At 41.2% G+C, this 13331-nt stretch overlaps 1 protein-coding gene across 2 annotated transcripts in view; it reads right to left on the reverse strand.

The window, feature by feature from the left end:
- Positions 1-2564, reverse strand: part of HERPUD2 (HERPUD family member 2) — a 42284-nt gene extending 39720 nt beyond the window's left edge. The window contains exons 1-2 of one of the 2 annotated variants that reach the window (XM_087429506.1): positions 2388-2564; positions 1793-2201 (exon numbers count right to left, since the gene is read on the reverse strand). In XM_087429506.1, the coding sequence (XP_087285632.1) occupies positions 1793-1939 (147 nt within the window). In that variant the 5' untranslated portion in view covers positions 1940-2201; positions 2388-2564. The remainder of the gene's footprint in view (positions 1-1792; positions 2202-2387) is intronic. The other variant, XM_004418831.3, reaches the window with a different exon arrangement.
- Between the last annotated feature and the right edge of the window lie 10767 nt (positions 2565-13331).

The following is a 13331-nucleotide window of genomic DNA, read 5'->3' on the forward strand; positions in this document are numbered from 1 at the left end:
ATAATATAAAGATCCTCACTTAAGTAGTCACGTGTGGTTTAACGACGGGGATACGTTCTGAGAACTGTGTCACGAGGCAATTTCCTCAATGTGCAAACATCATAGAGTGTACTTACACAATACACAAAACTAGATGGTATAGACTACATGGTATTAATCTTATGGCACCACCGTCGTATATGCGGTCCATCACTGACTGAAACCACTGACCATCACTGACCGTTATGTGGTGCATGACTGTACATACCTGGGCAGACTTAGATATATGCCCAAGAATGTACTTAGGAATGGTATTTGGGCTATGTTACAAACCGTACTATGGAAGTCTCTGCTTTCAATTCTGATTATTTTGAAAAGCTAGTTTCTACTTCAAAAAGATGTAAAATGAATCATATGCAAAAGGAAATCTTTTGTAAAGCAGAAATTTTTAAAACAAATTATTATCCCCTGTGTAAATCTTAACTTTCAAACAAAAGATTTGAATAAATATGAAAGTTCCAACTAGTTGGTTCCAAGTACTTAAATATCTCGGGCTTTTTATTTCCCCTACTAAAAATATTTGTGTCACAAAATACTGACAAAACATAGCTAATGCCAAGAGTTGTTTTTCTAAACCTCCCATTTTTGCAATAACTGCCCTATTCTAGAAGTCTAAACGCATAACTAAACTTAATACTCTAACACTCGGTCCTAATTCATTAATATCTTAATATAGATCAAGTGCCTTCCTTACTTATGTGCATAAAATAAGTGTTAAATAAAGCCTAGAAAGCAGAGTTGCCTTGCAACAGATTCTTGCTGTCGGCTTAAATTTACCTGATGCCAAAAATATTTCCCACCCTAAAATCCAAGCCTCTCTGTTAATTAAACAAAAATTTAGTAATCACTGAACACTAATTCAAGAATGAAAATTTTATACAATGGAGAATGTGAATGCCTCACTTTCATAAACTCTACATGATATTACACTTTTCTAAATTACTCCAAGACATCTTAATTATCAACTACATCCTTCCAAATCTAACTTTGGGGACAGATGGTGCTATACTGTCTGTCTGTACTTTCCTATCTTTGCAATATCCAGATATGATTCAGAATGGAAAACACCGCCACACTGATTTACAAATGACCACATAAAAGGAATAAAAAGATGCACCAAATGGGGGGAGACAGCGGTGAAAGGACTGTTCTCCTCTAAATTAATGAAATTTCTGTGTGTCCTGTACAGGAGAAAAATGAGAAAGAGAGGGGCACAAGAAAGTGAATCTAAAACTTAGAACTCTTTGCTTTTTAAAACATATATACTAGTCTTGAAAAGTATAATTTTTATAGGAGTCACATACTTATTTCCAAGAAAAAAAATTGCTCTTCAACAGTGTGCAAATTTCTGGGGCAGGTGTTGAAGGTAAAAAGGGATTTTAGTCTAATCAGCAATAAAAGCTTTAATATAAGTTGTAGTGCTTCTTTTTTTTTAAAGGATGTATCTGTCATACCCATATTAGGTTAATGACTTGAAGTCCAAGGAAAACGGTCCTTTTTTAAGCCTGTCAATTCTTACGTCCCTTGATATTTCTGTGTACTCTTACTAATTAACTGAACTTCATCAGGAAGCTATTAATGATGGTTGGGACACTCAAGAGACACACACACAACCTCAGAACTCAAAATACTTTGCAGTCTACCAAAAGAGACCTATTTGATTCAAGAGGGAAGGGGTTGAGCAGGGAGAAGGGAGTACGGGGCATGAAAAGCCGCTGGCCAGAGCAGCTGCGCCCAGCTTTTAGACACTTACTGGTTTGCTAGGGTACACGTTAGATAGATGCGTTTTTAGTTTCCCCACGGTCCAGTTCAAGAAGCAGCTAATAGTCTGGTCACTGTATTTCTGATTCGGTGCTTTAATGATGAGGGTCACCGGAATCTCCATCCCACTTTGGTCCATGGTGCTCCCCAAGTCGAACAGAGTCGAGAGGAGCAGCAGTTAAGCTCAAATGAGCCTAGGTGGTTACTGCCGGCGCCACTGGGATGGGGACCAAAGCAAGTAGGTTCTTAATATTCCGTGTCCACGTCAGTCACAAGTGCATCGGGCGATACGAAGGCCATTGCCGGTACCAAGGATGATGGACAGTGGCGGCGGCGGGGTCTGGGGGCCCGGCCGTGGGTGCAGCTTTCCCCGCCAGGTCCGGGCTCCGCCGGGCTCCGGACTGCGGAGAGAAGCCGGGGGGAGAGACAGAAAGCGATGAGAAAGCAGGGAGGGGTGAGGGCGCGACGGCCCAAGTCACTGCCCCGCCCCCGCCGCGACCCCAAAGCTGAAACGCAACAAGGCCCCTAGGCCACGGCCCCGCCAGGCGGGCCCGGCCACTCAGGGCTGCCAGCTGGGGCAGGGGTACCTGAGAGAAGGCCGTGGGGCCCGCCACCGCCGCCGTAGCGCCCGGGCAAGGCCACTGGCCGCACAGTTCGGCCGAGAGTCTTCTGCGGCAGCCGCTCCCTTCCTGCTCCTCAGCCTGGCCCTGGGTCTCGCGAGGCGGAGCGGCGGCTGCGGGAAAAGTTGGCCGAGGGGCGCGGCCCGCTCTCCGCCTGACCCCTGGGGCAGGACAAGGCAAGGCAGCGCGGCGCAGGGCCGGGCGGGGCCCTGGCAACGGCAGGTGGCAGGAGGGCGGGGACCACAGCCGAAGAGCCGGCCCCAACCGCGCTGGTTTTGTTGTTGTTGTTGAGGGAGGTCTGCGTCCCCTTTAAGCCGGAAGGCGCCGGGCGGAAGTGCGTCATACGCGGCCCGCCCCGGCGCGCTGCCCTCCCTGCCCCGCTGCTGCCGGCCACCCTGGGACACCTAGGGCCGAGTTCCGGGTGGCCAGACGCCGCTCGGGAGCGTCGGAGCCTTCTAGGCCTGACTCCTCGCTCGGCCCCGCCCCCAGCCGCCCTCAGGCCTCACCCCTAGCTTAGCTGGCATTAGTATAGCGTATTTTTTACCACACCCTGAAGATCTGCGAAGTGTTCCTCCGTCCTATGAGTTGTCTTTGCGAAAGTTAGTGTCCTTCCTAATGCTGAATCAAACTTGTCAAAATTTCTTGTGTCGACTGTCTGCAAAGTACGGTGCCAGGAGCTTTGGCGGAGGAGAGACCGTGGGGTGCCACTGCGTGAAGAGCAAAGACACACGGTTACACCTGGAGTCTACCTCTGCTTTCCGTGTGACCCTAGCTAACTTTCTGAGCCTCAGTGTATTTCTCTAAGTAGGGAGGCTAATGCCTAGCTAACTGCGTGCTGAGGAGAAAATGAGCTATGTGTGTAAACCTTCTGGCACAGTTCTGGCATGTCGCATTCTCTCAAAGAAGTGTTAATTTTCATCTCTTGCCTCTTCGTCGTCGCAAAAGTTGACAGGTGTTTACTGAGCCCCTACTGTGTGTCCAGTGGGAGATGAAGAGGGACGGCAGTGTTATTTTTCTATTTATGGCTTAGACATAGGAATGCAGAGGTTAAGTCCACTGCCAAAAGCTGACTTATTCTCCATTTTCTGCACGGGTTTAGGAGTCAGTACGGTAAATTAAAGTTTATTAGATGTGCATTTTCACAGCTCCAGGCTTCTCCTTACAGGAGAATGCAAGCAGATAATAGAGGGGACTCTGGGGAGCCGGTGGCTTTCTCTCTCAGCTTCAGAAGGGTTAGTGAAGGTTAGATACCACTGCCTTAGTGACCAAGGGGAAATTCTTCCTCTCAATAGCTAATGCAGCAGGATCCCTTACACCCTCTCCTTCTTCACCTCATTCTTTGTGGTGGGACACCTGCCATGTCTTAGCCATACCCTCTCAATGCTCTTCTGAAATAAGAGTCAAGGCCTCTTTATTTCTCCTTGTGGAATGAGGACAGGTTGCTATGACCCAGCAGACCGTGGTCTTTTCTACCTAGTATCTAGTCATCCTAATGGAACCTTAATTCTAGCTAAAAATACTTTTTCAGACTCCCTTGCATCTAGGAGCAGCCATTTGACACATTTCTAGCCAATAAGATGAAAGTTGAAGTTGCTACTGGGGCTTCCAGGAAAGCTTTTAGATGGACATGTTCTGCAGACCAGAGCTCTTCCTTGCCTTCCACCTGTCTTTCTTCCTGGAGGAACATGATGCCAGAGGTACAGCAGCTACAGTTCAGTCACGTAGCAATAAACAGGAGAGCAAAGGCCTCCATTCCACGGATGGCAGAGCAGAATTGAAAGAGGCTGGATCCTTTATGGCGTCATTGTGCCGCCGTGTAAGTCCTAAGCTGTCTGCCCGAAGCTGTCCAGTTGCTGTTTAAGCCGGGAAGTCACCACACCACCACCACCCAACCCTGCAGCTCTTGTCACTTATGCTTGTGACTCAGACTTCCAGGAATCCTCTAGAGTAATGAGGTCATCTCACTTGGCAGTGTCAAATGTACATTATTAATGAGACACATTAATAATTATTAATATTAAGACAGAATGTGCATTTCACTGTGATAAGCACTATTTAAGGCAGAGTCTATCAAAGGTTCACTAGCATGGACGAAAACATTTAAAAATGTAATGAACATTCATGGGGTTGAAGTATATGGGTAAAAAGATGATATAGTATCTGATAAAAATGATTATTTTTTAATTTACAGCCACCTAAATTAAGTACCTAAAAATGCTTTGATGCTGTTGAACTTGGGCACAATAAAAACACTGTATGTAAATATGATTTCATTTTTTTCATTTTTGTTAAATTATGTATATATATGTACAGAACAGTGTGTGAAAAGGTGGTTCCCAGAATACTGATGGTGTTTGACTTGGAATTTGGGGTAGGAAAAATAATTAGCATTAAGGAGATTCAAGATAGCAGTTACTTAGAGGCTGCCATGAGCGTTGAGCTGCCTGTTTATGTTGTACATGTTGCAGATAAGAAACGGAAATGTGAAAGAACAATTGCACATTTCAGTTACATTTCAGTTTAAAGACAGCCTCTAATGAGAATGCTTAAGAGTACATGCTAATAGATAATAAAGGATTTGTGATTGTTAAGACTGAATCTACTTGAACAATATTAACGATTCAGTACACATAATCTTGGTAGCTAGTTCAGTAATTCAGGTTTCTGATTTCTACCCATGGGGTAGCTTTCTTTGTTAACAAAGTAAGACAAATTTAAAGAAAATTATTTGTAAATAATAAAAATTGATTTCCAGTATTTGCGCGATGTTTATTTACTTCCAATTCTTTTCATCTTTCGGTTGGGAAGGAGGACGGCTAGAAAAGGATATATTGACTCATTCTGTGAGATTCCAGTGTCTTTTAAAAATTCAAAGAAAATAAAGTGCTTGTTACTGAGCTTTTCTTACTGAAATTTGGAATACTTTCCGGGAAGGTAAAATACTTTATGATGTTGAGTAATAGAGTTTGCAATGTTTTGTTTTGCTTTCTTGTTTTTGTTTTTCCGATAACTCTTTTAGGAGGAAAGACGTTAGTTAAGTGATGATCTTGCAGTTGCGAATTTCAAAGATGATGTTGGCCATCTGGTTTCTGATTCCTTCTATTCCTACTTACACCAAAGTTGTATTTTTTTTTTTAAGATGCTGTGCACAAAGCATCTAATCAAATCTTAATCAAGTTTATTGTTTAAAAACAAATGAAATCCTACACTTGAAGCCTAGGAAAAGTAGCTCGTTTCAACACTGCACTTTCAAAATCTTAATTGGTCCCAGATGTTTGATTCTAAACCATATTTTAGAAAATGGAAGGAAGAAAACCACACGTGTTAAATGCCAAATGCGTGATTTGAGTGATGTGTCATCTAATGAATTTTCAGAACAGCCCTGAGAGGTAGTAAGGACAGTGAAGCTCGGACAGGCTAGCTGTCTTGCCCAAAGTCACACAGCTAGTAACTTCGAAATAGAGTTCTAGTTTCTCTGTAATGCACACTCTTCCCACTACACTGGACTTTCTTATTTAAAGATATTCATGCATAACAAGACACATTCAGGAAGAAAAGGCTTTCAGGGACATCTTAGAGCTTATCTACAAAAGTTTTCCAAGTACTGCCAGAATCACTCTTGCCACATCTCTGAAGGGCAATCAGCCAACTTTTGCTTAAACCATTCCAGAAAGTGGAAACACCATAGTTTTCACTACAGCATGACCTGTTGTTAAACAGCCATGGTTGTTATAAGCGAATTAAAATATGCATTCCTGTAATTTGTCATTAGGCCACTTGTCTCCTCTTGATCAATCCACAAGATGTTTACTCTTATTTCACATGCCAGCCCTTCCAACGGATAGCTATTAAATGCTCTCTACATCTTCTCCAGACTGAACAGCCCCAGATCCTTCAATCATCCTCAAGAATAATTTCCAGATCACTCAGAATACTTACTCACCTTTGGACACACTAGTTTGTATATCCCTCATCAATTATGGTGACCACAATGAGCATTTAGACACATTGTGATTTTCCTAGAATAGTCTTCATAAAGACACATCGGTATTTCTATTACTTTCTGTATTAATAGAAATCTTCATAAGCTGGTTTAGCCTCGGATTTCCTGCTTTTCAGAAACTACATGTCTAGTCAGTACTTAGAGTGACCATTTGGCTAGGACAGAAGTCTCTGATTTCTCTGATGATTCAATCTAGTGACTTACTTATGATAATACTTGGAGAAAACTGTAGCTAAATAGCCTCTCACCGACCTCTCCTTTAGGTGACCAGAGTGGGAGGAGGGGCAAATCCCTTATATTTTTCACTCTTTAGAGAATTTTGACCTAAATGTATGTATTCGTTGTCTATTGCTACAAAACAAATTACCCAAAAACTGTGGCTCGGAATTCGGGGAGCAGCTTGGCTGGTGGTTCTGGTTTGAATCTCTTGTGAAATTGCAGTCAAGATTTCAGCTGGCCTTCAGCTATCTGAAGGCCTCATTCGGACAGGAGGATCTACTTCCCAGGTGCCTCACTCAGGCTGGCAAGTTGGGCTGGTTATTGGTGTGAAGTCTCAGTTCCTTCCCATGTGTATCTCTCCACAGGACTGCTTGAGTATCCTCACAACATGGCAGCTGGATTCCCCAAAATGAGGGATCCAAGAGACTAAGGCTGAAGCAACAATGCCTTTCATTACTTAGTCTCGGAAATCATATACTGTCACCTGCATGGTGCTCTGTTGGTCACAAGGACCAACCCTGAGTCAATGTGGGAGGAGAATACCTACAAGCATGAATACCAGGAGGTAAGGACCATCTCATATTGGAGGCCAGCTACCATAACTTACCTTACCACAGCATAGCAGGTCATAATAGATACCCCATTCCTTCTATATACAACTATCCAAGTCCAAATCCCAATAACAGTCTTGCAGTTGTTTCACAACTGCTTGCCCTTCCTGTGGCATTCAGCCTGTCTCTGCCCAGAGATCTTTCCCCAGTTTCCTTCCCCCAAAGTTAGAACTATCTAACACTACTGCCTACATTTCTCAAATGTTTATAAATGTTTATCTTTGTTGCTAAAAGCAAATATAGTTTAGTTAAGTTTGGGGATATTACATTTGCTATTGTACATTCAAATAAAGTTGAGAATGATCACTAAATTGAACCCGGAAAATTGTCATTGGTCTAACGCAGGGGTTCTTAATTTGGGTTCAAGGATATACACTGAATCATCTGCAGGACTGTGCACATATGTACACATGTGCATTTATTGAGAGGGAGAGTCCATGGTTTTTATCAGCTCCTCAAAGGGGCCATTTGCAACACTTTTCAGAGCCCCAGTAAAATCCAATCCTCATTGTGAGGTTTTTCCAGTTAAAGGAATTGGGTTATTGAGCCAATTATCAAGTTATTGCCTCAAGGGTCCAAAAAAACTCTTTATTGCCTGCTTTGTGATAATAAAGTGAGATCCTGTAAATATTTCTCCCTTTCCAGCTGTCAGGAAATTAAGCTTTGTCAGTAGAGGGCACTGGAGGGACGCTGGAGGAAGAAGAGATTTCTCTACCTGGGTAGCCTAGTGTGTTTCCTTAGGCAGGCTCTTACAGCACATGTGGCTTCTGCAGCTTCCAGTTCCAGCAGTGCCCCATGGCTAGCAGTGGCACCTCCCATGAGTAACTTCTCCAGGAACCCTCTCAGGCAATTTGCAGGCAACTCCTATGAACAGCTTTCCCTGGAACCCCCTCAAGTGGCTTCACAGTGGAGTACCTCCAGTACAACACCCTCCACAGACAGCTTCCCCTCACACCCTTAGGCATCTTTGTACCCTCAGTGAACTTCTCTGACATCAAATAAGCCACAGTCATTGGATTTCTTCAACAAGGGTCTATCTCAGCCCAAAGAGCAGTAAATGATCCCTATATCTGATTTTCCTATATTCTTTAGAATTCTCTCTGCTCCTTACTAGCCATCTCCTTATCACTCCAATTCCCTGTTATAAGTAATAATTCTTTATATTTAACCTTCCATGTTCAAAATATTGTTTGATTTCTGTCTCTTAATTGGATGCTGACTGATACAGAATTGGTATTGTAATGGTCCCAGGAGATAGACACACAGAGAATTTGACAATTGCATTGTCATGCCCTTTGGCTGAGCTCCTCCCCAGTGGAAAATCAGATGAGGGCTTTACAGTTAATCAAACTATCATCTGTAGTTGATTGTGATGACATACTAACTGAAGCAAGGGATTGCCCAAGTGGTTGCTGCACTTGATCATCATGGCAGTTACGATGTCTGTAAGGACAGTGGTGTAGGATAGATTCTTCTGGGTGCACTTCAGCACTCGTAGAAAGAAAATGACAAGTTCATGTCTTTAAACTCTCAGCTCAAGTCACAGTCTGAGACCAGGCTGCTTCCGTGGCAACTATAAAAGAATCTTTTAGTTCTTGCAGACCCAGGGGTGATGTTGTTGAAAATTAAACACACAATTTTATTTTAAGGGTTGCTGAATTATAGCAATAGTTGAATTCAAAGTCCCATCAGATTTTTCACATGAAAGGGCATTGAATTGGAAAGAATGGGATCCTGAAAATTTGAATGGGGACGTCTACTTAAACCCAGATGAAACTGACAATCCTAAAACTACAAATCACTGTAAGCCTCCTCTATTAGTGAAAGATTGCTCTCTGGAGACTAGCTTTCCTTTGTCAAAAACTCTGTGATAATCTCACCTGGGGCAGATTCCTTCAAGGGGGATGTTTATTCTCCTCAAGATCCACCGTAACTGCCTCCTATTGCCATTAGACCTATAACCAGGGTTAAATTTCAGCATGCTCCATGAGGACAGGTACACACTATGACCCAGGAGGAGGTAGCTTACACACCAAAATAATTACAAGACTGTGCTCATGTATATCAGTAGAAATCGAGAACTTGCATGGGGGTATATTCTGAGAGTGTTAGACCGAGGAGGGTGAACTATAACACCAGATTGGGCCAAATTAATTCATATGAATGCACTCACTAGAGATTCCAGATTTAATGTGTTAGTTCATGAAGCTGAAGGTGGCTCCACAATTTATTGACTGATTGACTGAAAGCTGCACTCAACCATAGGCTACATTTAATACAGCTGAGATACCAGAGCTTTCCGGGTATGGTGTAGATAAAGTAATCCAAGGGCCTAGGGAGATAGGAATGTTAAACTGTATCATGTGTTACCTGCACATCCACCCACCCCTTCCAACCTTCCAAGAGAAGGCCCAGAAGACACTCATTTCACTAAGGCATTGAGAAACACCTGAGTGAGGGGGGGCACCCACATCCTTGTAAAGCTCTGTGGTTGCTCTCGTTTGTAGATCAGGTATGGGTGAAGGGGATGCTGCCACTGAGATGAGCTCCCTAGTTATAGTGCCAGTTGAGAGACAGCACCCTGAAAGGATGGGAATTTGTTTTCTAGGATACAGTCTATGCTTTGAATCAGAGACCATTATATGCAGAGAGGCATGTGAAATCTTAGCTCCACTGCAAAAATACTTAATGTTCACAGTTCACATTAGTGTTATTTGTGCCAGTCACTATTGTAGAGGACACAAAAATTTGTAAGATGTACTTGCCTTCAAGGAGTTTGCAATTTAGTAGAAAAAAATATGACAAGCACACAAGTAACTGTAAGACAAAATAGAGAAAGGGAAGTGCTCCAGGCCCTTCTGCAACCCAGCCAGTCTTTGTCCCAGCCAAAAGCAGAAGGGGAAAGTATGTGATCTGCTAGATCAAAGTGCAAAAGGCAAACCTTAACTTGACATGATTCTTTCTTTCCTCAGCCTTTTCCAACTTTTCCTCATGTTTCCCCCAGATTATATGTTCATTAAAACCCCATCCACTGCCTTTCCCCAGGCCCAGCTGAGACTCTTTCAGTTCACCCACTAGGGAGAGGCCCAGCTGTGCTACAGGAGATAAGAAGGACCCCACACTACCAGGCATGCCTATCTACCTCTCCCTTATTAATGCCTGTTTTTCACTGTGCCATTCTTAAGGACAACCTCATCCTTTTTCATCACACTTTCCACCATCCCTCCCATGTCACTTCCAGTAACTATAGCAATTTCTTTATGCTAGTAGTGACTTCCTAATTAATTGTGTGAAGATTCTGAGGCCAGATCTGGGATCAGCAGAATAATTGATTAGTTTGACTGACAAGGGTAAGGAAAGAAGAAATGACAGCTAAGTACTTCAACTGCTGTACACTAGAAACCCGTTTCATTCATTCATTCATTCTAAGCAATTCACACTCCAAAGATTTTGTACTTTTTATCTTACCTTGAAAAATATTTCCAAAAACATGCATAACAATTTTTAAATAGTTATATAACTGGTCCAGAGAAAAGGCCCGAGTTCTTGAGAAAAATCTTGGCTGAGTTCACATTCTTTTTTCCTTCTTAGTTTTTTTGTGTATTACTCTTCATGACTCCCTAGGGTTTGTAAACTAGGTTGAGTCTTTGAAACAGCGAGCTGGCTTTGACTAAGAAAACTTGTTAAATTCCAGGCTTTAGGGAGTAATAGGACAGCTTCTTGAGTATAGTCTTTGTAGCACTCATTCTTAAAGAATGCAGGATTTTATCTCCCTAAGGGATTTATGTTTCACAACTTTGATGTTGCCCAGTGCAAAATGCTCAGTTCTGTTGCAAGAATTTATAACTAAGATCACTCCAGAATGAAGACAAAGCACCTTAACATTACAGTGTCTATTACAAATGTGGAGTATGGTAGGTGCTTTCATGTAGTGATCTCTTTGAACCCCTTCAAGATAAACTCTGAGCCCCCACTTTCAAACTTACCCTGCCCCATCCTTAGATGCTTTCTCTATGCTTGCGTGTGAAATCTACTATTGCATTTACCATGTCATAATTCTCTCTTGGTAAGTCTGTCTCTCTCACTAGACTGTGAGCTCCTCCAAGGCTAGATCTTATGCCTCAACCATTTTTTATCACTATTGCCCAGCACAACTCCTGTTGCATGATAATAAATATTATCAACTAAATGATAATACTCATTTTACGGAGAAGGGAAATGAGCTGTAGAGAAGTTAAGTAATTTGTCCAAGTTCACCCAGTTAATAATTGATAGAGCTGTTGATGCAAAAGCCCATGAATTTTATAGCATTTCTTATTTGTTTCAATTTGACACCATTTCTAGCTTCTGTTTCTATAAGATTTTTTATAACCATCCATGTCCCCTTTCATGTGTGCAATAATAGATGGTAGAGTGTCTGGGAGAACTACAGGATAGAAATCTGGGCCATATTGAGGAGATATACTGTGAGGTTAGCAAAAAGACAACAGAATCCTCACAGGGACAAGGTTTAGAAGTGATAGCGGGACATCACTCTTCAGATATCTGCTAGGAATCTCAGGTAGCTAGGAGCAGCATCCCTGATTAACTATAAACTTGTTTGTTATCTACCCTGAAAAACAGAAAAAAACAACCACAGGAATTTCAGCATTGTACCTAATTCTTATCTCTTTTACACTTTCCACTGTCATTTAATGATTGGCCATACCACAGGCATTTTCCTGCTAACTCCCTGCCAAACTCAATGTTTTAATCTATTATTTGTTATTGCACATAAGACTAGAATCTCCTATAATTATCATACGCTTGTAACCTTTTTATATCTGTGAAAATCATTCTTTGGTTAATATAACCATTTTTATTCACTCACCTCAAATTGCAGCTTATAGAGTAACACTTCAAGAAGGGAAAATTTTGAGACACTCTCCCCATAAACCACCTACATTTGTGAGGATGCTGAGGAGCCTATGAAAGTAAATAAGCTTAAAGAAGGAAAAGAAAGCTCAGAGTAAATTGGTACTCTTTTTTAGATTCATGTGAGAGATGATCTTTGATCCCCACCATTTATGTATTTGTTCTCCAGTTTTTTCAAAATTCCTTTAGAAACCTCCATTTTGAATACATGGTCTCATTTTGACTTATTATCAACAGAAACCATTTTTAGATTGCTATTTCATAGGATTTTCTTATCAGCTATGACTTTAAAACTTAATTTTTAACTTTAAAAGAAATTTTAGTCTAATATGTATAATCTCACAATCCTAAATTAGCAACTATCATTATTTTCTATAATGTCTTCCAATTTTCATTATATATGTATGCATATTTATAATGAATTCGTGTATATATATAGTTTTATAAAGTTGTAATAATAGTCTGCATACACAGTTTTAGAAATTACTTTTTTCACTTAACAATGTTTTTGTAAATTCTTTATATTTCCATTAGATTACTTTTTGATTTCTACATAGTCATATTTATCAGTGCTGGAGTTTCAAAATATAATACTATACCAACATGCCATAATTTTATTTACTCATTTCTCAAGTGTTATATATGTAAATTGACAGTTTTTCATTATTAAAAATAATGCTTCTATGAACATCTTGGTGTGCTTAGCCCTTATTCTTGAAAGATATTCCCTGGAGAATGATTCCTTAGTCAAAAGACCTGAACATTTTGTCACTCTTGATATATATTGGCCATTATATTTTTAAATCAATTGAAAATAAGTTTGAAATGTAAGTAAGAATTTGGCATTATTTATTTTAACTTGCTTTAGTCCAGCTGTTAATATGAAATATGTGGTCATCCAACATTTTGAACTATGCTGAAAATATGTCATTCAGTTCATTCTGTTGCAAGCTATCAAAAAGGCATGGCTGGATTCAGGAGTTCTCATTCCCATTCTTCATTTATTTCCTAGTGATGTATTGGTATTATTCCTTGGTGGGTTTCTCCATCATAAGAAAAATGACCACTGAAGATCTCAAGCCTACATCTTTAAGACTGATGGCTTCCATATATCAGATCTCATTGAAGGATTCTGATTATCCTTGCTTGCCTCTGATGCCTATA

This window comes from Ceratotherium simum, chromosome 1, assembly GCF_057802395.1.
Source record: "Ceratotherium simum simum isolate JZ-2026a chromosome 1, ASM5780239v1, whole genome shotgun sequence".
In the NCBI taxonomy this organism is placed as follows: Eukaryota; Metazoa; Chordata; class Mammalia; order Perissodactyla; family Rhinocerotidae; genus Ceratotherium; species Ceratotherium simum.